This window comes from Oryza brachyantha, chromosome 2 (genome assembly GCF_000231095.2).
Source record: "Oryza brachyantha chromosome 2, ObraRS2, whole genome shotgun sequence".
NCBI classification, from domain to species: domain Eukaryota; kingdom Viridiplantae; phylum Streptophyta; class Magnoliopsida; order Poales; family Poaceae; genus Oryza; species Oryza brachyantha.
Window position 1 is genome coordinate 21568351 of NC_023164.2, and position 26686 is coordinate 21595036.

Genomic DNA, 26686 nt, shown 5'->3' on the forward strand with positions numbered 1-26686 from the left:
ATTCACATAAATTTTTTCAGGGTAGAAACGAACAGGGATTTTTATTCTGTGAATTTACAGAACTTTTCATGGTAGAAACGAACATTCATAAAAAGAGATCGCATGAATAACTCGTAATAAAAATCGCAATATCTCATAATAACAGAGGCTATTCAGCCACTGCATCAACTTATTACACACGCTTCGCATTTGCTTGCGCAGAAGGATCCAGCTGCAATTTCTTCTACCCAGTCTGATGAAGAGTAGCAAAGACAGACAGGGAAAGCAGGATTGCCACGGTAGCAGACAGACAGGGAAAGCAGGATTGCCGACAGTGAATAGCCGTTACACAAAACCAAATCCAGCGTATAAGCGAGTCTGTAATAAATTTATTGTATTCAACGAATGCGACGGATGGAGTGCAAAATGCTTTTACCCGTATTTGTAGAAACATTTCACATAAGTATTTCTTGTTACATTTCCAAATTCAGACCTAAATATTGATGTATTCATCTCGTGGCATTTGACAAATACATGTAAGACAGCAGTGATGCACAAGCACAACAGGAGGCGAAGTAGGCTTGAGAGCAGTAAGGTACTAGAAACACCTAACTTACTGAAGCTCATTCGGCAGGATTCAGGCTCTCAGGCACGTCACACTCATCAAGCAGAGCCAGGATGTTATTCTCAGGGGCACTCACAGAGGGTAATATGGCACGCTTCGGTACTGCGGATCGTGACCGTGCTCCACTGCTGTCAGACTCAAGCTGCGATCCTTCCTTCACAACTGGCAAGTCTGTCATCACCCTCGCACCCGCTGTAGACATCCTTTCTTTCCATATCCTCCCATCCTAGTATCCATTAATCGATACAGCAAGTAAGGGAATGTAGCTAGGAAAGCAGGCATTGAAGGAAACATTGAACTTGTAAGAGAGGCATATTGTTGCAAATGTAGCACTGAATTTTCCTCAACATAAGTTGAATGAAATGGTACTCTTGTGTCTTTCTTCTTGTAATGGACAATGTAACACAAACCGAAATTCCAGTTATTCCATAAATAGCGACTGAATGGGCTTACATGTAGTATGGATGGTTCAGGAAGTGGACATTTCACAGGTTGATCAAGGTTAACAGGCTCCACTGGGTGCTCCACCGGCTTGAACTCCGCGCCAACCTCAATGCCATGTGGACTATCCGCAGGAACAGCTTGTGAACCAGACTCGCCGATGTTCATGTCGGGTGCCAATGTCTCCACAACCTCCTGTATCACCAAAATTAGTATCCCCAAATCAGTAACTATCTCTTTTCCTTTGAGAAGCTAAAGTCAGTAGCTATTTCAGTTTCAACAATCGTTCATTCATTGCACGGGTGGGCCACATAATATTGTTAATTATGTGCAAATTTGTGAAGAACTACGGCTAATTCTAAGAATGGCCATCAAGAAAATTTCTCCTAAAGAACTGGAGTAAGAGACAACAAAAGCTCCAAACTTCAATTTTCTTACAGCAACCAGACTGTCTGTTCTTGGTTGACTAATCCACAACAAAACATCCAACAGTTAAGAGAATTCACTTGAATCCAACCAAAAAATATGAAACAAAGATCATCTAAAAGAAAAAAAAAACACTTAATGAAAAAAAGACCTAATTTGAGACATCATAAAAGTAAAAGAAAGCAACCACCCTGTGCTGGAGAAAGCACCATCTACCCATATCGAATCGAACCAGACCTAAACCAAGACTTCGAAGACCTCGCAGGCTACTAATAACCTACTCTTCAGACTTCAGCTATGATATCCAAAACTAGATCTCTCCTAGGGGAATTAAAACTACCAAAAAAAAAGAAACACATGGACCTAAAATATAATCGGAAGACCCAGAGGGGCAGATGGAGAGAGAGAGAGAGAGAGAGAGAGAGAGAGAGAGAGAGAGAGCTCACGACGGCGCTCTTGGCGCGGCGGTGGGCGCCGGCGGAGAACCTGGAGAAGATTCCAACCATCGCTCCGCGGCCTCCCGCTCCGGCCCCGTGCCTCGCACTCGCAGCTAAAGCTAGGAGCTTTTTCTCGCTATGGGGAGCAGCCACTGATCGAGAAGAAAGAAGGAGGAGACGAAGGAAAAAAAAAAACTGTCTAAAGGAAATGAGAAAAGGACGCAAGGGTGTCCGGGTCCAGGGTTCGAATCACCCCGGCCCGACTTTGATAAAACCACGCTAACCGATTTTAAATTAAAAAAAATTAAAAAAATTAAGAAAATTTAATGAAAAAATATATGTTTATATGTGGATATATAGTGTAGTTTTGTCAAAAAAAATTAATGAAAAAATATATTCCCAGCGTAATTAAAAATCATAAACGAGTATTTCGGGAAACAAAATTAAAAAATAGTCTATTGCAAGTAATATTTTATAGGAAGATGGTCAAGAATATATTGTGTTGTGTTATTATTAATTTACACTAGACACTTGGGTACATAATGATGAAATACAAATATACAAATGAAAAATATATATAGAGAAAAATTATACGTGTATCTTAGTACATACATAATAGTTTTATTTATAATAATGAGTAATAGGTATAGTTGTGACGCAGCAATCAAAATGAAGTCGTTACTTGTTATTAGAGTGAATTATTTGGTGAAGGGTGATATGCCGGTGTATGTTTGTATGTTGCAATATCAAGAATTTAGAAAATATCATGTGAAATTTTCTTGTTTTCCCTATAACATGTCCTATTGTCATAAATATAGTTATAAAATATTTTCCTATTTTTCATGTATTTTTTAGATTTTTTAAAGTTTTTTTTGCATTTGACATCACATCCACAGTTTTCTCGCGGTAACCGTGGTTTTGGCTAAAAAACCGCGCGGTAAGCCGCGGTAACCGCTGTTCTCATGTGTTGTTCCAGTAAGTAGTTACCGCGGTTTTCGCGGCTTAGCGCGCGGTAAGCCGCGAAAACCACACGAGTTTAAATTTAAATTTTTTGGATTCAAATTCATCACGGTTTTTACGGTTATCGTGCGGATCCGCGAGAGCGCGGTACCACGGTTTTGGTGGCTTACGCGGTAAGGGGAGCCCTGGTCCGGTCCCACTCGCTAGCGAGGGGAAGGAAAAAAGAATGTAATGAGATTATCCACTCTCTTCTTTTCGATAAAAAATATTTATTGTTTAAAACAAAATTTAATTAAATTTCTAATATTTTGATCACCTATAATTTCGAGATTTAATTAGATGCATGTCATTATAAATTTGCCAATTTTAAAATATATCATTAATATTTGACTAATTATAATAATGCCATTATAATTATTGAACAATTTGAAATATGTCACACCGTAGCCTTTCAGTGCATTTTTCAAAAAAAATTGGACCGTATTTCCAATATGCTATTCACTGCATCACGAAGGGCAATTTGGTCCAAATTTTTTTTATAATAGTATATTTAGAATAGTTCTGAAATTATAATGGCATCGTTACAATTAGTCCATTAGTCCAGTAATGACCTTTTTCAAAATAGACAAAATTATAATGACATAGATCAAATTAACCTTAATTTCTAACACTGTCTCCATTTGTTTTCTATGATAAGGTTGTTGATGTTTATCTAAATTCATCCATATATCAATCATATATGTGTAGATTTATTAGCGCACAAATAAATTTAGATAAAAATATAAAGTCTTATACTTTCTAACATGTAACGAATAGAATAGTTTACATTCAAAATAAATTATACGCATAAATCCTTATCGAAAAGTATTATAATAATACTATAAACTTATTACATTTTATAAATTTATTTTCATAAAATTGTGTCCGAATTTTTAAGTTAAATATTTTTATACTCAATAGTAAAATCTCAGATCCACGTGTCGACACGTGTCAGTGACTCATTAAAACTGGAACAACTTTTTTTTTTCTTGAAGACTAAAAAACTGGAACAACTTGAAGCGGACGCGACCTGGGGTGAGAGCGAGATTAGTAGTCGGTTGGTCGGTCAGTCCACTCCGCCACACCAACCGATCTCGCGGCGCCACCAACACCCGCAGCGCCAGCCCACCGGATTCCTCCTCACCTCACCGAGAAAGAAAATTTCCAGTCTCCTCGGCGAGTAGCCGGCATCTCGCCGCCCGCGAGGCCAAGCCGGCGAGGCGCCATGCACCACGACCCCAACCCCTTCGACGAGGGCGCCGACGAAAACCCCTTCTCCGTAAGTAACCACCCGCCCTCTCTCTCTCTCTCTCTCTCTCTCTCTATATCTACCCACCCGCTCTTATGTCTCTCTGAGATCTCGGGCCGGATCTCTCCGCTCGGTTCGGGGTGGTGTTTGTGTGGCCGGCGCTGATGAGGCGTGGGTGTGCTGCAGAATGGAGGAGGTGGAGCAGCACGTGGTGGTGGTGGTGGTGGCCGTGGCGGCGGCGGTGGCGGCAAGTCTCAGTTCTCGTTTGGATTCGGTGGCCTCGGCGGCGGAAGCAAAGGCGGTGCCACTGTCGACATCCCCCTCGACAACATGAGCGTAAGAGAGGTAGGAGAGGCTACACAAGTGTCTCGTGATCTCGTCTGCTTTTCGAGATCACCGCTACTTTGCTTTGTGCTTAGCGAGTGCCTGATCTAGTACTGATTTTTTTTTCTTCAATATAGGATTCGAAGGGCAAGGGGAAGGAGCTGTTGCAATGGGAGTCAGATCTCAAGAGGCGAGAGGCGGTACGTGGATCGTGCCGCGTATTTTGATCCTCGTTGTTGATTTATTGAATTAAGTAACGATGCTAAATTGTTGGCTGTGTTCCTGTTTTTTATTGGATCTTTTTTGTCGGTGTAGGACATCAGGAGAAGGGAGGAGGCCCTCAAGAGCGGTAAGCTTCTATGTGCATTGGACTTAGTTTGTTGGTTTTCATTTGCTTTATTATTGCCGGATGTTGAACTGAATGTTGCACATTGTGATGACTTGATGTAGCCGGAGTGCCCATGGAGGACAAGAATTGGCCACCATTCTTCCCGATTATCCACCACGACATTGCCAATGAGATACCTGCCAATGCACAAAAGTTGCAGTACCTTGCATTTGCGAGCTGGCTTGGTACACCAAATCATTCTCTGATAATAACTACCCTAATGCACTTTTCATATTTATTGTTTTCAGGAGGAGGACATTATTCATACTTACGGAATGTTTTGTGTCATGATAATTTACAGGGATTGTACTTTGTCTCTTCTGGAATTTCATTGCTGTTATAGTCTGTTGGATCAGAGGAGGAGGTGAGCTAAGCACTTCTTTCTCGACAGCTAGTGTTATTGCATTTTTTTTTCTGTTTTTCACTGCAGTCTGCAGCAGGTCACTGAATTTTACACATTCTTATTCTTGCAGATTCCAAGCTCTTTTTCCTGGCTACCATATACGGTATGCTTGGAACGCCCTTGTCATACTTGATGTGGTATAGGCCTCTGTATCGTGCAATGAGGTATGCCTCCAGCAGTTAATGCTTCCTACTATCAACACGGAACAATCTGCTAACATTTACATCTAGCAATTTGTAATGAATGGATTCTGATGTTCGAACAATCTGCTAACATTGTTAATAAACAGCAAAAAATGTTCATATGGTCAGTAAGATGTAACATAGAGAATCATGATTCAACTGAATGGTGTATAACATCAACTGAACTGCAAATATCTACACTATGTTTACCAGTATTGCTTTTGTTTTTAATATTCTGTCAATATGAACAGAACTGATAGCGCATTCAGCTTTGGATGGTTTTTCCTTTGCTACATGGTATGGCCTTGATCAACTTACATGGAAATGCTCTGTGTGTTCCAAATCCTGAATCACTTATTTTATGTCTGTTGGTTTGGTGTAGCTTCACATTGCCTTCTGTGTATTTGCTGCTATCGCTCCACCAGTTATATTTCGTGGAAAGTCATTAACGTAAGCTGCCTTACCATACATACATATGTTGAAATAATTGCTATCAAGAACTTTCAATACGATGAACCTCTTCTACTTCAAAATTTGTGGATTCGTTTATCTGAACTGATGCTAATACAAATATATTTTGCTTGTCAACAGTGGTATATTGGCTGCAATTGACACCTTCTCTGATCATGCTATAGTTGGGGTGAGTAGTTCTGTAGATTCTTTTTGGTTCTTCTGTACCTGCTATATTCAAATAAGCAACTGGGCATATTTAATGCTTGCACTTCTCTACTCACATAGGTTACAAAATAGTTCATGGAGTCTTTGAAAGGTCCTCTACGGAGTATATGCATGTGATTTTGATATAACTTTCTGTTATTTCAGATCTTTTACTTTGTTGGATTTGCCTTGTTTTGCTTGGAGACACTTGTGAGCATTTGGGTTCTTCAGGTCTGTGACTCAGTCTGCTTTATCATTATGCCCCTTCCTTAATATGCAATTGCATTTTGTTTGTCAAGCCTCTTGGTGTTAGCACACCCTTTCAGGCATCTCTAGATATTAGATCTGAATGGGTGATGAGTAAATAGTTACTTTTTACACTTGGCGCACATTTTTTATGGATTATATATTTTGAGTTTGGTCATGCATATGTTGAGATAAATGCAGCAATATGGAACAACTGATTACATTGAAGTTGAATTATTCACATAATTTTAGTAGTTTCTCATTTATGCTGTTAAACTTCTCTAACATTGGAAGCTTTCTGTATGTACTATATTATTTCCATTATACTGGTTTTCTATCTGTCCCTACTAGGCATGATTTTGAACAGAAAAGGTGAACTTTCTCTACATTTAATAAAGTAGGGTTTTTTCTACTTGTCATTGCAGCTTTATGGATGAAAGCACATAATGTTAATGATCAGTTAGCCAATCTTTTTTGTCTGCAATATTCACGTGTCTTGTAAAATTCATGAAAAGATTGAACGCACAATCCCACACTCACATCAATATCAGTCCCTCATTGCTGATGTTATGATACCCTTTTAATGTAATATATCAACCTATAAACAACGAATTTTGTTAGTTTCATCTCTCTATCACGCATTCTGCCCAATGCTAACACTCTTTTGATCTTCTGATTTTGCTGCATGCAGAAAGTATACATGTATTTCAGAGGGCACAAGTGAAATGGGCCGTGGAAGAAATATTCCAAAAGCCCACCGACTACTATTTGATTGAGCTGCAGTTCTGTGCATACATATATGTACATGTCGATCTTTGTATGTTATGTAGTGATGGCGATGTTTTCTTTCAAAGTACATGTCGATCTATAGTGTTATTTTTTTTACAGGAGTACTTATTATAGTGTTGTTTCCTGGACTGATCGATATACTGTATGAAACCCCAATTCTTTACCTATACAGATTGCACTTCATTCAGACTTTTGTTTGGTTGTACGTTTGATTGGTTTGTTGGTGTCTACAAGAAGAGCCATGCATGTTGGAAACAGAAGATAGCAACCATTTATCTGGGGATCTCGTTTGTGCTTTTGAAACTTAGAAGGAATCTTGCATCCTTCCTTGGAGATTCAGCATCCGCCCAACCGTACTCTCGTGCTCACCAATGTCTATGTACTATTTGTTTACAGCAATTCGGAGTCAAATGAGACGGTTCGCCAAGGTTTTTGCAGGTAATAGCATTCTGGTCTGGAACAGTTTTGTGACTTTTCTCCTACTCAGCATTGCTGCAATATAAACCTGACATTATATATCATCAAGACATAACTGAAGCACGTAGAAATTACTGACACCGGAAAGTGGAAACAGATCGAGTTTCTTCAGTTTCGTGGCCGTGGGCTCAGCTGTAGCCTGTAGGACGTTGGCACTCCACGAGCATATGCTTTGGAAATGTCCTGCGAGGCTCGGTCATCTAGTGACATGGATGCTGACTTGGCTTGGCCACCCAGTGACGCGGCTGATGATGAGGCGCGCACCTGCTGCCACGAGATTACGCATGGACTGCGTTCCTGGGCCTAGATGTACTCAAGTCAAGTACATATATGGTGCACAGCAAACAGCAACGTGCATCATCAGCGATATCCAGCCTCACAGGTCCCAGCGCCTCCAGTTTCCAGCCTCCACTCCCTCATCTTCAGCCAGCCATCCCTGCGCTGCCACGTGGCGGACCATATCTAAATTCATGAAACCACCACCAAGCTTTCTTCCGAGCAATCCCTGGCCATCACAAATTCAACCATCGTCTAATCAGCAACACAGACCAAGTGCATGTATTCTCCAGGCCATCAAAATGTAGGACGCGTAAAATTAAATCTCAAATACGTACTTCTCTTTATATCTTGACAGGCAAAGAACTGCAACTCTCAGCACATATTACTTAAATTCAGAAATTAACTGACAAATGTTAGAGAAATCATCAGGACAGATTATCATTAGAAAGCAAAAAGCGTTTCTTAACAAGAAAAATTCAGCATCCGTATGGAGAATACTGACAAAATACAATTGGTTGAAATTCAAGAACTCATTTTCAGTTCACTATAACCTGCCCTTGATATCATCAGAAAAGAAAGGAAAATAAGGGTACCACATCATCAACATCCTCTCTCCTCCTTATGTTCTCCTAGCTCTATCCCCACAATTCTTTCAAACTCTCTCTCCCCCCCTCATCAAGCCTCAATCAAAAGGCTTGAAGGGAAGAAGAGCAGCTCCAGCAGGGAGACAGGCAAGAAGCAAAGATGGCAATCTCCAGCCTACATGCCACCACCTCTCTGCACTCCCCTTGCACCACCAACACAAGCTTCAGGCAGAACCAGGTCATCTTCTTTACCACCAGAAGCAGCAGGAGGGGTAGTACAAGGCATGGGGGAGCAAGAACCTTTCAGGTTTCATGTTCAGTTGACAAGCCAGTGGTGATTGGCCTCGCAGCAGACTCGGGATGCGGGAAGAGCACCTTCATGCGCCGGCTCACCAGTGTGTTTGGTGGTGCTGCAGAGCCACCCAAGGGTGGCAACCCAGACTCAAACACACTCATCAGTGACACGACAACGGTGATATGCCTTGATGATTACCATTCCTTGGACAGGACTGGCAGGAAGGAGAAAGGTGTGACTGCCCTGGACCCTAGGGCAAACGACTTTGATCTCATGTATGAACAGGTGAAGGCAATCAAAGAAGGCAAGGCAATTGAGAAGCCAATTTATAACCATGTTACTGGTCTCCTAGACCCACCAGAGCTCATCCAGCCTCCCAAGATTTTTGTCATTGAGGGGTTGCATCCCATGTGAGTTCACATTTTATCCCATGCTCCACATTATTCTTCCTTCCGGTGTAGTATTTTGTTCTTCTGTTTCTTCATCACATTTGATTACATACTTGGTAAGTTGCTATCATAAATCTCAGTCCAAATTATGCTATATACCTTCAAAATAATTTTGGCCTGATTTTTCGGCAGTCAAAAATATTCCCCCAGTTATTTGGAAGTCTAATACAAGCAGATTGTTTTTCTAATTTCTTGTCACCACTTATTAGTTTACTTATACTTTTAAACCAGGTTCGACGAACGTGTGAGGGACCTCCTAGATTTCAGCATCTACCTGGACATCAGTGACGAGGTTAAATTTGCATGGAAAATTCAGGTCAGTTCAACAGTAAGGTTAATAAATTTCCCACATGAGTCATGGAGTGTGAATTTTGTTGAAGTAAACCTATGCTTTTGCAGAGGGATATGGCAGAGCGCGGTCACAGCCTTGAAAGCATCAAGGCTAGTATCGAGGCCAGGAAACCAGATTTTGATGCCTTCATTGGTACTGCTTTTTACTAACTAAAAGTTTTATAGATATAAGTTGTTTTCGAATAGACAAAAGATATGCAAGACATACCACATCAAATTACTTTAGACTGAAACATAATAAACATGACATGTCAATGCTTACCGTTTGGTATGACAGATCCACAGAAGCAATATGCTGATGCTGTGATTGAAGTTCTGCCAACCCAGCTTATTCCTGATGACAATGAAGGGAAGGTGCTACGTGTTAAATTGATCATGAAAGAAGGTGTAAAGAACTTCAACCCAGTTTACCTCTTCGATGAAGGATCAAGCATCACCTGGGTCCCTTGTGGAAGAAAGCTTACATGTTCTTATCCTGGCATCAAATTTGCCTACGGTCCAGACACTTACTTCGGCAATGAGGTAATTTACTTGATTTACCTGTCCCTGTTTCCACGTCCCAAGCAAAACCAACCACTGTCGCTTGGAAACTAAAATGGCATCAAGATAACTAGCAGTTGGAATTCTGAAGTATGAACAATACTCCAAAACTAATCTTAGCCTATTGATCAACAATTCACTTCGTACACAAAATCATAATTGTTAATCAGCTTCTTCCTCTCCCAAAACTGTACATACTTAATGGTTTCTTGATGTCTTTAGGTATCGGTGCTGGAAATGGATGGCCAATTTGACAGACTAGATGAACTCATCTATGTTGAAAGCCACCTAAGCAACCTCTCAACCAAGTTTTATGGAGAGGTGACACAGCAAATGCTAAAGCACGCAGACTTCCCAGGCAGCAACAATGGAACAGGTCTCTTCCAAACTATCATAGGACTGAAGATTAGAGATCTCTATGAGCAGATTATTGCTGAGAGGGCCGGTGCACCTACTGAAGCGGCAAAAGTTTAATGAGCTTCACATTAATATTCCGTGAATCTCTTCATCACTATATTAATGAGAATGGGCATCCTCAACATTTCTTGTAACTAGTTTTGGAAACATTACAGCTAGAAGAAGGTAGGAAGGTCATTGCATAACTTGTGAAACCATGCAATGGAACTTCTAAAAATCCCTCTCCATGGGAGTGCTCCTACATCTCTTCGTGACACGTTTCAATGTACATCTTCTATATTTCAATGTAGAAAGAAATACAGTTGCTTTCTACTATCATAATTAGGTGCTTCTTTCAGTGCCTCTCTTATCAGCTATTGCTTATGGCCATAAGTTAACATCACACAATTGATAAGGGAAGGAAATAGAGATGGAATTTTATAGACAAACTGAGTAAAATTTATAAGTGACAGTCTAAATGTACCCAATCTGGCAATATCTCTATTGTGTGGATCTATATTGAGGACAATACAGTGTAGTGAATTATATTCATTCAGTCATGCCATGGTCATGGTTAAGAATCTAAGGGTAGAAGTTACATAGAGCTAGAGCACATGATAATTTCGGTGAATATCAGACAGGCAACTATGAAAAGAACTCCAGATTTCAGAACTGAAACTCATACGCCTGCATTATCTGAATTTCAAGAACAAATTGCATAAACACGAATCCAAGAATTGCATAAATAATATGAACATATGATGCACAGCATGAATGTGAGACACTGCAACAATGCATGTCATGCCAGCATAAAGGAGAAGCCCACAAACTCAATAGAAACACAGATATTCACATTAATGTCATGACCAGCGTGTACTGGCCTAATGGGTAATACCACAGAAATATTAAGGAATACAATATATACACAGTGTTTCACTATGGCATGATAATTGGGTTACTACAACATAGTCGGCTGATAGTGAACTGCTAAAAACCACACATTATGTTCGCACAAACATGCTATGGATGTTATTATATACACAATAACTGATTTTACAGCAAAACAATTGATCATACCTTATATTGTTCACTTTCTACATTACTTTCTATTATAAAAGGCTCACCGGAGCCCTGCTTTTACTGAAAGAAAGATGTAAAACATAGTAGATTCTGCTGGGGTTTCCAGGCACAGACCACAGGGAAACTAAGGACAAAACGGCTGCTACATTACTTGTCTCGATACAATACATTATCAAAATAAAAGACGTGGATAAATCCATATCTGTGAAGGCCATGGCAGCCACTTCATTGCTTGAATTGACAACGGTCCAGTCCCTTGACCACCGAGAGGAACCTCCCACCCAGGCGAGCATGAATACCAGCCATCGCACCCAGGAGCAGCAATGTAAATTCGGTTCTCCTCCAGGCCACAGTTCCCCACATCCACACATCCAGCGGTACTCCTCCCGGCGCAGTCCACGAACAAGCTGTAAGCTCCGATGTTCTCCACCTCTTCCCACCTCATCTTCGCCATGTCAAGTGCGTAGACGGCAACCTTCTTCACACGCGTCTGTGCCTGAAACAAACTGCCAAATCGCGGCACCAGCATGAAGAGCACCAGGAGCAACCGATCACCGGCGGCGACCAGATGTGGGCCGAAGTGCCACCGGTCGAACGTGGTGGCGTCCGGGAGGCCGGTGGCAGGTAACATTTGGGCGGATTTGTTCGGATGGTTGGCATCGAGGTGGAACTCAAGTAACTGCGCGCGATCGGTCAAGCCGAGGAGGCGCCCGCGGAATTCTAGGGTAGACCGGACGAAGGAGGCGGTCCGGGGGAGGCTGTGCTTGGCCCAATCGGGGCGGGGGTTGGGGTCTGTGTCGCCCACGGGGAGGGAGAAGAAGGCGTGCTTGGAATGGAAGAGGAGCAGCCGGGAGGGCGCGAGGGCGGCGTAGTGGTAGGCGAAGTGCGGGGAAGGGAGAGGCAGCACGTGCCGCACGGCGCCGGTGAGGGCGTCGACGAGGTGAAGGCTGTGAAAGGGGTTACGGCGGAGGAGCACGAGGTGGCCCCGGGAGGCGGACAGGACGGTGCCATCGCCGGGGAGGGAGTAGGAGACGGGCGCCGCGACGACGCGCGGGGATACCGGCACGACGCGGTAGGCCGGGCAGAGGAGGAGGAGCGGCGGTAGACGGGGGCGGACGAGGTCGGCGGCGGAGTCCCGGAGCAGGCGGCGCCAGGGCCGGCACGCGGCCGCGAAGGCGTAGACCGAGCGGAGGCAGGGGAGGAGGCCCCGCAGCACCTCCGACAGCGGCAGCTCCGGCAGGTTGCCCCAGTCGCGGAACTCCGGCGAGGCATCCATCACCGCGCCGTCGTCGTCGTCGTCGGAGCGGGGGGAGGCGCTAACCATGGGGCTTTTCGTGCGGCGCGTCGTGGTCATTGCCGCCGCCGGCAATCGTCTGCTCGCTCGGTTGCGAGGCAGGCTCCAGTCCCCACGGCTTTCTCACTGCTAAATGGGCCGGGCCGTAGCCATTCTCACCTCCACCTCATGGGCCCTCCACCATCAGCTCAGCTCCAAGGCCCAACCGCTACGGTTTGGGCCGAATTCCTAAGCCCAACCAAATCAGCCACTGCCGCCTTGAGAAGTGAGAGCAAGAGCGAGAGGCGAAGCAGCAGCATCGGCGATGGCTGGCAAACCCTGCGATGCGAGGTGATTCCGCGTTGAGATTTTGACTTGTGAGTCAACAGTTTTATAAGATCCGTCACTGGCATCAAGAAGCTGGGATTAAGGGGAGTTAAACACAAGCAAAGGCGATCTCCGCTGTCCTGTTCCCTGACTAAAACCACACGGTGATGATCTGTTCCCATGCTTCCTTCACGTGTACTCGCGCGCGTCCCCAGGCTCCATCGATCGATACGCCCATCGCGAGGCACCCAGCTTTCAATTGAGATCGTGTCTAAGTGTCTTAATCACTTCTTGATCAGTACAAGTACAGAGCCCCTGCAAATTATACAAGGACGCGCGTCGGACTCCTTGGGTTTCACACAGCAACACAGGTTAAATTAGTTTTAGACTTTGCTAAAAGAATTCGGCACGACTTATGTACTGCAGCTGATGGCGTTTCAGACTTTCAGTACATTACTGTTGTTGATCCAGATATCACTAATATCAGCATGATGTACTGCATGCATGAACGAAGACAGAAGCTTTGCAGGGGGTTGACGCTTATGTGGACCAATGCACTCCCCATTCATGACTGTCAGTGTAGATAATTTCATACTCCCTACCTACTAACAAGATAATCTAGATATTATTCAATTACATGTATAATACTACTAGGGTTCAAATAATATATCTCTGGTGCTTAGCTAGCTAACTAGCTAGATATATCTAAGGACTAATCTAAATAAACTACAGTTGCCCTAATAGATAGCTACCCATTGCATATTACTAACACTGAAGATCTGAACTAATATTATAAAGTTCAGAAAATATGGGGGTGTGATGGATTGACCATATTCTTAATTTCTTACAGTCCTCTAGCTAGCTAACTAGCAGGTCAGGCTTGCATAATTTAAATTTGCATAATAAAGAAAATTGCAACTGTATGTCTTTAACTATTAGCTACTCGAATGGGGCTAATCAGATTCAAGCTTGGATCCAGCTCCTCCAGTATTGTCTCTCCGAATGAAAGAGTAGGGATACTTATTTGTATTTTTATCTCCCAAGTGTCATGACCATAGGGCTGAGGGCATCTTGGTGTGAGCTCACTAATATTGTTTTGGTGAAGTAATAATCAAATATATGGCCGATGAGCTAAGCAAATTTGGACTCGCTTGTAACTAACCCTAAGATAATCTCGTGATTAGCTGCTACGTCTTGTAAGGATAAGCATGCAGGGGCAGATGGCAATGTGAAAATAGTTTCAATTTGCATATGCATATCCTTCTGCGCCAATAGCTGCCGGAAATAGCAACGTTGTCTATGGATTTTTGATACTGCTAGAATAAAGAAGTATTACCGTTGTACTAATAAAAATTTAAGATGCTTGCATGGCTTGATCAGCTTAATGCAACTATCAGCTACACGTATGCTGAAAGTTCAAGATCAGGTTAAGTTCTCAATTAATTCTGATCACTCACGTGATGCAAGCATTGGAGAAAATCCAGTTTGTACATGTCTGGCACTCTGGTTTTGTATATACGATGACACATTACTTTGATGACTCTGACGGCATCCCTGAAGTCACTCGTGTGTCGCTCAAAAGGCTAAAGCTTTTGAAGTTGGCAACTGTGGTTATTGATACCAAATTTAACCTTAGCGACTTGGTCAAAACGTAAGTCGCACTGGTTATTGTATAATTAAGCTAGTGCACTGATTCTAGCTTAGGCCAGCAGCTTTCAGGCAGGGAAAGGGATCAATCGATCGAGTAGTGCACATGCAAAGGAACAGATCAACAATGTGTGAGCACACAGTTAATTAAGCTCACTAATTAAATGAATACTAGTTTTAGAATAAGAGGCCAAGAACAAGCGATGCTTTTCGAGACGGCAAATTGTATTATAATATAAATACATTCATATGCATGCATACTAGCTAGCCTTGATGGCACATGCATTGTAGTCGATGCTTCTTATTCCATCTTGCCCTAGCTAGCTAGTTAGCTTGTCTTAATCTGTATCTGCATATGCAAGCCTGACCAATGGATCAGAGAATCCCACTGATGCGATTGAGAGAGAGATTAATTAGCTTCCGTGCATGCAGCAAGCTCATCAGCTAGCTAGTTTAGGCAGTGAGATATATAGTGTATTTTCTGTGAGGTGTTAGATTTTTAAACACATGGATGAACGTGGGAGTTGGACAAGACAAATCTCGAATCAATTATTGTAACGAACTTGAAAAGGCTGCATTGGCCAAGTGGTGCTAGCTAGCTAGCATACTTCCGATTTAATTAAGTACTAGTTAATTAATGGCTGCAAATTAAACAAGACGGCTAACGTGTTGTCTTAATCTAGGCCTTGGGGTTTAATTCGGTGTCATGTGGCATCCTTAATGACGCCTTTGTCTTCTCTGTCTAATCTCACTAGCTCTGCACAACCACTCTGTTTGGGCTAGCTATATATAACAACATACAAAAAATTCTTACACATTGTAATTAAGTTGGTTTTGAAGTACAGAAACATATCGAGTCAAGAAATCTGGGACTGTGATAATTAATTTGGTTATGGTATACTCGGTTAGCAGTGCCCGGAGCTAGGTGTGTTACGGGTTTTTTACAGGCTTAATTTATCTGACATTTGCAATGCCCGGAGCCAGCCAAAGTACGTACTGCATGCCCTGCGCAGCTTAATTAATAACTCCAGAGTGAATTGAGATCTGGCGTAGACTGTTATAATAGGGACCGCAGCTTTGACAGTTGTAGCCCTTGCCCAATTGATTGTCATCGGATTGACTGGATCAACGGTAGTGATTCGTTCACAGCGTCCGCTCAAAGTAAATGCTACAGTGATCGGTACAGTATATCGCTGTATGCATACTACACTAACTTGACAACAAATATTTTGTTCCAATTAATCCATATCATTGGCATTTGATCCAACGGTTACTAACACGCTTGTTAAAATTATAGTCATAATAGCAGCTGCAGTACTGCTCTCAATCCCTCCAAAGCCATGCATGCAGATGCAGCAGCGTCGTGACGTACGTGCTCGTACAAACACCACAGTGACACGTACTATGCTTCTGGCATGAATATTGAGTACCACATGCATAGTACCGTGTTACCGTATATCTATGGCGACCGTTTGATCCTTTATTTTATTTAAAAATTTATAAAAAATAATAAAAATTAGTCACGCTAAAGTATTATTTATGTTTTATCATTTAATACCAATAAAAAATTTTAATAATAAAATTTTAAATAAGATGAAAAGTCAAATATTCTATATAAAAACTAAAAAATTAATTTATTTGAGACGGAGGTTGTATGTGTATGTGTGGTTTCCTTTTGTTAGTATGTTTAGCGTGATTACTTTTTGTTATTGAGAGTGAACTTATATTTATAGTTCTCTGACCTAAATAGGTCAGATTCATTTAATAGTGTTTTGACAATATCACTGCTATACCACCCCTAATAGGTGACGACCCGTGATAATTCATTATAAAATGGTACCCTATGAACCATTTCATGCCTCTGCGGGGCAATAAAAATAGAGAAAATCTACTCCATACCATTAAGTTTACATCGATTCAACGATAACTTTATCGAGTTCTAAGATATACCCTCGGTTAGCAGTTTTCTCTACAATATACGCTTAGATCATATGCATTTGTAATAAATGTCCAAAATGTCCTTTAGACATACAAGATTGACTATTAATTTATCATGTTAGAAGATGGAGAAAATTATGAAATTTTTGCATAGCATCCTAACAAATCATTATAGTTTGTGGGTATGTTTTAAGATCAAGAAAATATTTTTCAAAAAAATAAAATATGAAAAATAATCTTAAAAGATAAGATTATTTTTAATTTAATACCCGGCCGTGTCGAAGGAAGTATATGCCATATGGCCGAGATCCTCCCCAATTCCTCAATGAATTAATTTATATATAATCCCAGCTCACCCGCTATCTTGTCTGTAAATGCGCGAGTAGAAAACATGTTCTTTTATTCCGTCTCTTGCAATACAAAAGAGGGACAAGCAGAACATTTGCAGTGTACTGGTAGCTACAGCAAGTCAAGATGTCAATTGATCAGTGCATGAGACCAAATGGCTTTTGTGTTTGGAATCTTACCGGGTGAAGAGAGATATAATTAGCTCAGAGAGGGATGGAAGTGACCTCTGGAGGAAAAATATATTATTGCTGCAAAACTACACATCGGCTGTGTCAGCAGAAAATTAATTAGAAATAGTAATAATTAACGCAAGCTCCAAAAGATACGTTCACTAGAAATTTGTCCAGTTAAATTGAATGATGATGAGAATCTTACAGCAGACGGCCTTGACTCCAAGACTATATATACGTGTGCATGTGTATATGAGAGGCATTCCATTTTACAAGTATGCAACGTGCTCTTGGTAGTCAAACTGCACAAATCATACATTCCTCCATGAAGACCTGGAGGTTTCACCGGCAGATATGCATATTAATTGGCCTTAAGATTAGAATTTAATTAACATTAGTGAGTATTCACACGAGGTCAAAGTCTTTTTTGAAGTCGATCTGAACTTAATCAAATATTAGAAGGCTTCAACTTTTGTAATGTTAACCTAGCTAGTTATGATTTAACAAAATCCACTTAAGAATATAAAGATTAATTATATATAGCAGTAAGATGAGTACGTACTATGTATCTACTTAACAAATTAACCACTCTTACACGATGTGTGTAGCACGTACTCTCTCACATGAATTAATCCGGGATGAATGGCATGTGTACGTGTGTGTATATATCTTTCTGAACAGGAAATAAAAGTTATAAAATAAATGTCATTTGCCACTTGGCAATTAATAATTCGGCCGAAGTAATTAAGTAGGAGTAGTAGTAGTAGCTAATAATTATCACCGTATTCATATATACACACTTGCACTAGAGACTGGCTCCTGGACCTTCATGATTTATGCATAAATATCTTGATCCAATACTTAATTTAATCACTAGATGATACTCCCTCCACTTACATAATTATTATCATTTTAGACAAAAGTGTGGTTAATTAAACTTTTAAAATTTTAACATTAATAACTTTAAAATTATGTAGTTTGATAATATCAAGACATTATGTACTTATGAGTCATAAAAAATATTTTAATAAAAAGTAAAAAAATATTATATATATAATAAAAAAATCACAAGTAAGATAGATATAGAAGACCGTGTTATTATAAAAAGGTAAGAATAATCAATTTGGAGTGAGTAACCGCCAATTAATAAGCTGCAGTTTCAAAGAAGATTTCAGCAAGAGACAGAGAATTTATAAATTATTTTCCCGCATGCATGACCTTAATTTTTGCAGGGGTAATTAAGCTGTGTCGCGCGTCGAGCCGAGATAACACGAAGCCTGACGTGAGGTAGACGAAGGCGCGCCGCGCGCACGTTAGGGCCGGAGCAGAGTAGCTAGCTAGGGCCCCGCGTTTAATATCACAGAAAAAAAGATACAGTGATCTTAACTAATTATTTATCGATGCTTAAGCATGTCCTTTGCGCCAAAGTCGCCTTCAAACCTGGTCTCCGGATTTTCTGTGCGAAGGAACTTGGTCATAGACTCATAGCATTTCGAATGTATAACTCTATTAACTTTTGGACTTTGGCGAAGGAACTTGGCCAAAGTCGTGTTTAATAACCCTCTATTCCGAATGCATAACTCTATTAACTTTTAGACACAATATTTATAATTTATAAAAAATATAAATTGTCTCTACCCAGTAGAATTTGATGAGAACTCCTAGTGAGCCCAAGCTTTAAAAAGTTGATCTAGCAGTGAGAGGAGAGAAATGGAATTGCAACTATTGCTTTAGGAGATGCCATTTATATGGAGCAAAAAAGTTTTGCCGCCTCACAGTTTTGCCCTCATAGGGACTTATTACAAGGTCCATGTCGGTCGGGCTCGGAGGATTATATCCTAGTTGAGAGTAAACCACCGAGATGCAAACTGGACATGTCCTATCCCCTTTACGATCCTAGCACCCAATAAAAGCTCAGTAATCAGGTTTTTGTCTGAGCAACAACTTCGAACCTAATTTCGATTGAGATTCAGTGTCAGATAACAGGGTAGCACCACATAAGTGCCCAAGTTGTGGATACGTTCAAGCGCTTGAGCACCTATCAAGCTAGGGTGGGCAAGGGTGGTGTCATCGTTGCCCTCATGCCTACAACTTTCAAAGTCCCTCTAGCAAGTCTCACTTTAGAGGTAGGTCGCGTGGGGATAGGACGGCCATGTTTTCCTATAGGAGCGTGCTCTTGATCAACATGATTAGCATTCTCTTTGGGACACAGGCCGCGTTCGGCATGAAAGGGAGGGTTAGTTATCTGGGCAAAAAACACAGTAGTAGATTAGTACATCATTAATTAATTATAAAATATAAAATAGATTAATATGATTTCTAAAAATAATTTTTGTATAGAAAATTTTCACAAAAAATACACTGTTTAGCAGTTTGGAAAACGTGCACATGAAAAACGAGAGAATCTGGGGTTAGGAAGAGAAGAGCCGAACACGACCTTAGAGATCTCCTCTAGTTCCTAGAGATAGCAAGAGGGGAGGCTCCAATCTCTCCTCTAACAATGCATTAAAGTATCTCTAGTGATAAAAGAAAGCACAATAAAATAAATGATATTCTCACATGTTTTCATAAGATAATTAGTCAAATGGTTTGTTCATAAACCAATAACTTCATGTACATTTAAAACGGTGGTAGTATATATGACATACTAATGATCACAGTACATATCCTCCATTCTCATACACACCTTGCAGAATTAATATTAATATCAATTTAGTAGGTCATATTTATCGGAAAATAAATCCATATTTCAACTTATTTTGCGTTGTAGAAAATATATATTCATGGTCATGACGCGGTACGTATAAGAAAGAACATAAAAATTAATGTAAATGTGTATAACATTAATGGAATTAGCTAATTAGGAGCAGTCGCAGGCGTCCAAATCGATATAATCATGGAGGTCGTACCCAAAAAAAAGGGCATGTATGTCTTAATTCGGCGTATATTTGACGATATTTTTACCTGGCGCAGTTTTAAGTGCAATAGGGAACTTAGAATTGTTTTCTCGTGGTAAATCCGTGTTTATTTAATGTGAAAATGACGGCATGAGATGGCTAGGGAATATTAGTTATTTAGTACAGTACATACATACACACGAACTGACCGTGAAATTAAAATACACGTATAGTAGCTAGGACGTTGATAGGTATGGTCTTTGTTGGGCCGCCTTCGGCAACTATATTTGTTTTTTTATAAAAAAAAGTCAAACATGATATTTACAAATAAAAAATAATTTATAAATAAAATATTTGTAGACATATTCTTAGCGATCTAAAAGCCATGGCTACGAAATAAACTTCGGCGAAAAATCCTAAAATCAACTCCAAATTTAAAGTTAAAAATTTAAATTTTGGCTTATAAACATAACCAGAAGAGAAATGATGAAGGTGCTTAGTGCACATGCTTCCTAAACTATTAAACTACATGTTTTTATAAAAATTTTCTATAGAAAAGTTGTTTTAGAAATCATATCAATTATTAAGTTTTTATAGCTAACAATTAACTAATCATATATTACTTATTTAATGAGTAAACAAATACTACATCATAAATATGTACGTGGGACGTGTTATCTTTCTATCTGTCTAAATATTTATATAATTAATAATTATATAATAAGATATTTAAAAGAATGCATTATGTTTGCCACGGAGATGATCATGTGTATCCACTTGTGGATAGAGAGACAAAAGAAGTTTACCCATTATCAAAATGGGTTAATTAGATTGGTGCTATTATAAATTTAGCCGTTTTAAAATATGACATTACAAATCAACTGATGATGTCATCATGAGAATCAAAAAATTAGAGTTGTGTACCTGTGTGGGCATGACAGGATGTTTGACTTGCTTTTATGTCTTGTTATTTGTCTGTCTTCCTAGTTTATGTGGTAAATCATACTTTTGCGATTGTTAAAGGGTAAATTAGACTTTAACCTCCATGAATCTTGCACGAACTAAAAATTATTTCTCAACGGGGCGACGCTCCAATATTAGTTCTGTCTTGCACCCTTGGTTTTGCATGCAGCTGCAGCTAGCAAGCTGTCCTCCCCGGCCAGTGTCGCCAGAGATGGCATCAGAAGACCGGTCAGTCCCTGACTCCTGCCCCCAGATTTTACCATGCATGCAGCCCCGTTAAATTCGTTCCCCTTTTTACCGCCATGCATGCGCGCACGCCTGCCTTCCTGCTGCCCTCCTCCTCCTCGCCGCGCAGGCGCAGGCGCAGGCGCAGCTAGAACTCCACTCCACTCCGTCCACCTCTGCGTGTTCGCTTGCGTCTCGACAGCACTTTGCATCTCGCCGAAACAAAGTCAGCGACCACACCCATCATCTCTCTCTCCATGATACATCCTCTCCTCTCCTATCCTCCCCTATCTTTCTTTTATCCCTTTCTTTCTTTTCGCACTTACAAAAGAGCACTGTCACTCTCACCCCCACAGCTTCGTTGATCTCCCTCTCCCTTTCTCTCTCTCTCTCTCTCTCTCTACAATTTTGTCCGGTTCCATTGGGAGCGCGGCTACTATACCACCACCACAGTGCTATAGTACTACTGCCCTTGCGAGCGTCAGAGAGGAGGGAGGGAGGGGGAGAGGGGAGGGGGGTGGAGTGAGGGGAGGTGGCCGGTCATGTGTGACTACTTCTTGCAAAGGATGGAGGGGGAGCAGGCCGGAGACCTCGCTGACATCGTCCGGGCCGGCGGTGCTGCTGCGGCGGGCGGTGGTGGCGGTGGTTCAGGTAGCTGCGGCGTCCCGTCGACGGCCAGTACTGAATGGCAGCTACCGCCGGCGGGGGAGACGGGGCTCTTCCCGCTGCCGCCACCGTCGTCGTCGGATGGCTCGGGCATGAGTAGTGGGGCAGATGCCTTCGGGGACCCATTCGCTGGCCTCCCGGACCCGTTCGGTGGCGACTACCCCTCCTCGTCTGCCGGAGCTGCGGCTGACTTCTTTGACGCCGTCGTCACGGGCTCAATGGACGCCGGGGGCGTGGCCAAGGCCGGCTTCGTCGACCTGGGTGTCGTCGGTGGTGGTGGCTGCGACGGAGGCGTGGATGGTGGTGGAGGAGGAGGGTTGCTGGGCATGAGGAAACCTATCTTGCCGAGGGGCGCCATGCAGATGATGCCGTCGGTGTCGCCGAGGGCGATACGGCCGTACCCCATCATGGCCGGTCATGACGCGGTGAAGCTCGGCGTGCCGATGGCCGGCGGGCCCTGCGCGTTCGACGCCGCCGCAGCAGGGCTGCACATGTCGTCGTCGCCGCGTGCTGGAGGCGGGATCAAGCGCAGGTCCGTTCGCCACCAATATGATCGCTAGCTCGCTGTTCCGGTCAGATCTAGACAACTAATAATTCTTGACGAGCGCCATGAACCGATCGAGTCTAGATTTCTTGCTGTGCTCGAGGGTCGAGGCACACCTAAAGATTCCCAATTTAGGGAAAGTTTGCACCTTCCTTTTCTTGCTGCCCAGCCTGCATGCCCTACAATTTCCCCATCCTGCACCTCCCAACACAAGACAGAAAGGATCAACACGAAGGAAAAAATTGCAGGCCAGTTTTGGGCTGTGACAAAAACAGCAAAAATCAAGACCCCATGCATACATTCAGAATCAGTCCATCTAGCCTGATGAATGTTGCAATCTTGCTCAGAGCCAGCAAAAGTGGTATACAGACAGGAACACACTCATACTACATATAGGATCCCATTGAAGCCTAATTCAGTAATTCTTCAAATTATTTTGTTCTTCAAACCCTAGGTTTCAGTTTGCACATGCATCATGTATGTTCAGAGATGACTATATCCGTACATCTGTCGAAACGAGTGATTAAGCTAGAAAGTGCTGGTATGATGATCATTGAGCTGTAGAGTACTTTACTGTGCATATACATGGGTTGCTTGATGTGGTGGTTTTGTGTGTTGATGCAGGAAGAACCAGGCTAGGAAGGTGGTGTGCATTCCAGCACCTGCAGCTGCAGGAGGGAGGACCAGTGGGGAGGTTGTTCCTTCTGATCTCTGGGCTTGGAGGAAGTATGGCCAGAAGCCTATCAAAGGCTCTCCCTACCCAAGGTATGATATATATGCTGTATCTAAACCTCTATTTTCACTTAATTGCATATATATATATACAATAGCTAGCTAGCATCTCTTCTGATCTGATTTATGCATCTCAGTATCTGGATATCTGTGTGCTGTCATAACTGTGGTGATCATCATCCAATCTCTTAACACATGCTCAAACTCCAATAGATTCCTCACCTCAAGCATGAGAGGGAAAGACACATGGATTTGTGTCTTTTCTATTGTTAGTGTACTATAGTTGTTGATAGAAGCACATGATACTACGTACATAAATTGCAATGGGCAAGTGGTGGAATTAATAGAACTATTTTTCAGTTTCTCTTTTTTCTCTGCTTCGTATAGTAGTATTAACTATTTTGTCCTTTGAACTGCAACGTGGAATTTTCATAACTCTGTGTATTCTTGATGTAGTGCTTGAGCTGTAAAAAATTCCGTTATTACCTAAAAAACAAGATTTTTTTTGGCATCCTTGACAGTAAAATAACTCAAACAATGGTATGGAGTACATTCATCTAATCATGGTCTCTCACATACTTTCAATCTCCTAACAGAAACGTACTCAATTCAACTTTGATGCATAAAGAGATATGATGATCGAGTTAACTTTTTTAAAGAACTATGATGAGCTACTAATAAACCCAAAATAAACATTAGTATAAAATATATACTAGGAAGTTTGCCTTGCTATTTATACAATGTTATGTAGTTACTCCGATGCTTCATCTATATATGTCAAGTATTTATTTTCAGAATCATTAAATGAGAAGTTTAATTTGTCCCAAAGACTGGTGCAGCTCCCTCGTTTGGAAGACAATGAAGCATACGTATTGGAATATTTTGTTCCAACTTGCAAATTAACTAGTAGTCTCCCCCCATTGTTAAATAAGAAATCCATGTACTAATATATGGATAGTGTTTTTAAGTCATAGTCAATAAAACATATCTTTGTTTTTTACACCAATCTTTTTTTACTAAGGCCCTTTTATTTAATGTAATTATATGCAAATGTTTTTTCATACTTTTTTATTAGTCAATGTAGTTTGTTCTTTCACAACAGATATATATGTGATCAAAATAAGTTCTTTTTGTTATATAAAATTATAAAAGTTAATGTCAATGTTGTACATAACGAGCTAATTTTGGTTTATGGTATATTATATTTATACAAAATCAGTTACTTAATTTGGTCAATTCCACAATTTGTTGTTTTTTTGGTCTTGAATTATCATCATATTGCTTTTAAAACTGTAAATAGGAATCACCGATATAATTAATATTGTATTTAGTCTAATATGACAACTATACATTGTTTTTTGGTATTGTTCCCAAAATATTATTCCCATATAGGCAACCTAAATACTTAAAAGTGCTTTAAATGTTTGTTATACGTGTCCCTATAGCCCTATTTTCATAGGAGGTCCTCCTAAAGCAAAACCACATGTGAAACGCATGTCTTGACCGGGGGATATTGTTGCATTTTTCACAGGCGGGTCTCATTTAGACTGCATGTAAGCATATGAACAGGGGGTGTGCCTGTGAAAAATAATTTTGGCTTCACACAAGGAAGCATATCAACTGGTCTAAATTTTATTAAACGGAAAACCATGATTGCATATGTTCAGACAAGTTTTCTCACAATATGTAGTATATGTATGCATGTGTTCTGAGAACCAACAATTGTTAATATTTTCCATGATATATCATATAATTTTCTGTAATCTACATGAAGTAGCAAACACGATCGTTTTGCTCCTATGGAGATTTGAACCCAGGACCTTGGGTGCTACTCAGGTCACTATAACCACTAGGCTATATGCCCTTTCACACGATCGTACCACATCGATCTAATTTATACTGTGTGCAATTCATGTTCATTTCTTCAGAGGGTACTACAGATGCAGCAGCTCGAAAGGATGCTCGGCACGCAAGCAGGTGGAGCGCAGCCGGACCGACCCCAACATGCTCGTCATCACCTACACGTCGGAGCACAACCACCCGTGGCCGACGCAGCGCAACGCGCTCGCCGGCTCGACGCGGTCTCACCATGCCAAGAACAGCAACAGCAGCAGCAGCTCGTCGGCCTCCAAGAACAACTCCTCGCACAGCTACTGCCACCAGACGAAGCCACCTGTCAAGGCGGAACCCAACGATCAAGCCGCCGCCGCCGTCGCCGCCGCCGCGACGACGAGCACGACGGCCACCACCACGGGAACCACGGGCGCCGGTATACCTGTGAAAGAGGAGGCCATGGCAGGGTCGTCGTCGGGAACATTCCAGAGGCAGAAATCCATGGATGACAATGCTTCTGCTGCAGCCACGGCGGCGGCGGCGGCGGTAGAGCAGCACAGTGATCTCATGCAGCAGATGTTCAGCCAGAGCTACAGGCCGACGATACCGGAGGGCGCCGGCGGCCACCATGACGACTTCTTCGCCGACCTCGCGGAGCTGGAGTCAGATCCCATGAGCCTGATCTTCTCCAAGGAGTACATGGCGACCAAGCCAGGTGGTGACCCTGACAAGGAGAACACCATAGGCAAGGAGTTGGATCCAGCGTACATGCTGGATTGGTCTACCACTGTTGGCACTACAGCTGGTGGGAGCTCATTTATGCAAGGGGAGGGAGGTAATTTATGACATTAATCACTTTGAAACAAAGGCAAAGTTATATGCGAATTCAAACACCGATCATGGTATGTCTAGATCTCTCTAGATAATAATTAACCAAAAGATAATGAGAACAACAAAAGCAAAAATGTGAGAGCTAGAGGGCATTTTCTCCTCTTCTCCCCTGGTATGGCTTGAGTTTCCTCTCCCTTTTTCTTCTTTTTTCTACTGTTTTAGAGGTTTCCATTTTATTCCACACAATTTATGCCTTTTTTGGAATGTAGGAATTTTAGAAGTTTTTTGAAAGAATATAATTAAACTACCTTTTCAAAATACTTTAAAATTTCTACATTCCAAAAAGAAGCCATTAGATGTAAGTGTCTCTTGCTTTTCTTGTAGCTTGCCAACAATGTTTTAGGTAGGAAAGTTGGTGATGAGTCCATCAATGGAGCGCTCTCTAGCTCCCTCTCTTTCATCGTCTGTTTTTTTGCAGTGTTCATTGTTATCTAACAGAACATTATATTCTATGCTGTTGGAGATCGAAACAAATACTCCTACTAGCTCCAGATGAGAAGAGCATTATAGAGACACAGGTACTTCATGATGTGACAGAAAGCTGGAGGCCGCAGTGATGAAAGCTTAGGTTGCAACTGTTTTAGGGGAAGTGCACTAGATGTGACTTGAGTAAACATCTCTCTCTCTCTCTCCCCT

General features: G+C 41.6%; 5 protein-coding genes across 5 annotated transcripts; 3 read left to right on the top strand and 2 right to left on the bottom strand.

Moving 5' to 3' along the window:
- Positions 1–324: 324 nt before the first annotated feature.
- Positions 325–2085, bottom strand: LOC102701061. The gene is made up of 3 exons (XM_040520880.1): positions 1918–2085; positions 1058–1240; positions 325–830 (listed from the first exon to the last, which is right to left on the bottom strand). The coding sequence occupies exons 1-3, from the start codon at positions 1975–1977 to the stop codon at positions 603–605; spliced, it is 471 nt and encodes a 156-aa protein (XP_040376814.1). The 5' UTR covers positions 1978–2085; the 3' UTR covers positions 325–602.
- Positions 2086–3963: 1878 nt separating this feature from the next.
- LOC102702630 (secretory carrier-associated membrane protein 5) lies at positions 3964–7332 on the top strand. Its single transcript, XM_006647669.3, has 12 exons — positions 3964–4186; positions 4343–4501; positions 4618–4680; positions 4796–4829; positions 4931–5053; positions 5170–5232; positions 5342–5435; positions 5705–5750; positions 5836–5903; positions 6045–6093; positions 6276–6341; positions 7048–7332. The coding sequence occupies exons 1-12, from the start codon at positions 4133–4135 to the stop codon at positions 7078–7080; spliced, it is 852 nt and encodes a 283-aa protein (XP_006647732.2). The 5' UTR covers positions 3964–4132; the 3' UTR covers positions 7081–7332.
- A 1106-nt stretch (positions 7333–8438) lies between these two features.
- Positions 8439–10874, top strand: LOC102702912 (phosphoribulokinase, chloroplastic). The gene is made up of 5 exons (XM_006647670.2): positions 8439–9190; positions 9461–9545; positions 9629–9713; positions 9858–10102; positions 10343–10874. Exons 1-5 carry the CDS (start codon positions 8646–8648, stop codon positions 10592–10594), a joined length of 1212 nt encoding a protein of 403 aa, XP_006647733.1. The 5' UTR covers positions 8439–8645; the 3' UTR covers positions 10595–10874.
- A 505-nt stretch (positions 10875–11379) lies between these two features.
- On the bottom strand, positions 11380–12994 carry LOC102701336. Its single transcript, XM_040521019.1, has one exon. It carries the CDS (start codon positions 12948–12950, stop codon positions 11769–11771), a length of 1182 nt encoding a protein of 393 aa, XP_040376953.1. The 5' UTR covers positions 12951–12994; the 3' UTR covers positions 11380–11768.
- An 8932-nt stretch (positions 12995–21926) lies between these two features.
- Positions 21927–26153, top strand: LOC102703185 (glycine, alanine and asparagine-rich protein-like). Its single transcript, XM_006647671.3, has 3 exons — positions 21927–22582; positions 23219–23359; positions 25255–26153. Exons 1-3 carry the CDS (start codon positions 21927–21929, stop codon positions 26003–26005), a joined length of 1548 nt encoding a protein of 515 aa, XP_006647734.2. The 3' UTR covers positions 26006–26153.
- Positions 26154–26686: the final 533 nt, after the last annotated feature.

Coding starts and splice junctions, on each gene's coding strand:
- LOC102701061 (XM_040520880.1), bottom strand. CDS start 1,977: ATGGTTGGAATCTTCTCCAGGTTCTCCGCCGGCGCCCACCGCCGCGCC. Junction 1,241..1,917: donor GCCGCGCCAAGAGCGCCGTC/GTGAGCTCTCTC, acceptor TTGGTGATACAG/GAGGTTGTGGAGACATTGGC. Junction 831..1,057: donor CTGAACCATCCATACTACAT/GTAAGCCCATTC, acceptor AATGGATACTAG/GATGGGAGGATATGGAAAGA.
- LOC102702630 (XM_006647669.3), top strand. CDS start 4,133: ATGCACCACGACCCCAACCCCTTCGACGAGGGCGCCGACGAAAACCCC. Junction 4,681..4,795: donor ATCTCAAGAGGCGAGAGGCG/GTACGTGGATCG, acceptor TTGTCGGTGTAG/GACATCAGGAGAAGGGAGGA. Junction 5,233..5,341: donor CTGTTGGATCAGAGGAGGAG/GTGAGCTAAGCA, acceptor TTATTCTTGCAG/ATTCCAAGCTCTTTTTCCTG.
- LOC102702912 (XM_006647670.2), top strand. CDS start 8,646: ATGGCAATCTCCAGCCTACATGCCACCACCTCTCTGCACTCCCCTTGC. Junction 9,546..9,628: donor AATTTGCATGGAAAATTCAG/GTCAGTTCAACA, acceptor ATGCTTTTGCAG/AGGGATATGGCAGAGCGCGG. Junction 9,714..9,857: donor AGATTTTGATGCCTTCATTG/GTACTGCTTTTT, acceptor TTGGTATGACAG/ATCCACAGAAGCAATATGCT.
- LOC102701336 (XM_040521019.1), bottom strand. CDS start 12,950: ATGACCACGACGCGCCGCACGAAAAGCCCCATGGTTAGCGCCTCCCCC.
- LOC102703185 (XM_006647671.3), top strand. CDS start 21,927: ATGTGTGACTACTTCTTGCAAAGGATGGAGGGGGAGCAGGCCGGAGAC. Junction 22,583..23,218: donor GGAGGCGGGATCAAGCGCAG/GTCCGTTCGCCA, acceptor GTGTTGATGCAG/GAAGAACCAGGCTAGGAAGG. Junction 23,360..25,254: donor AAAGGCTCTCCCTACCCAAG/GTATGATATATA, acceptor TCATTTCTTCAG/AGGGTACTACAGATGCAGCA.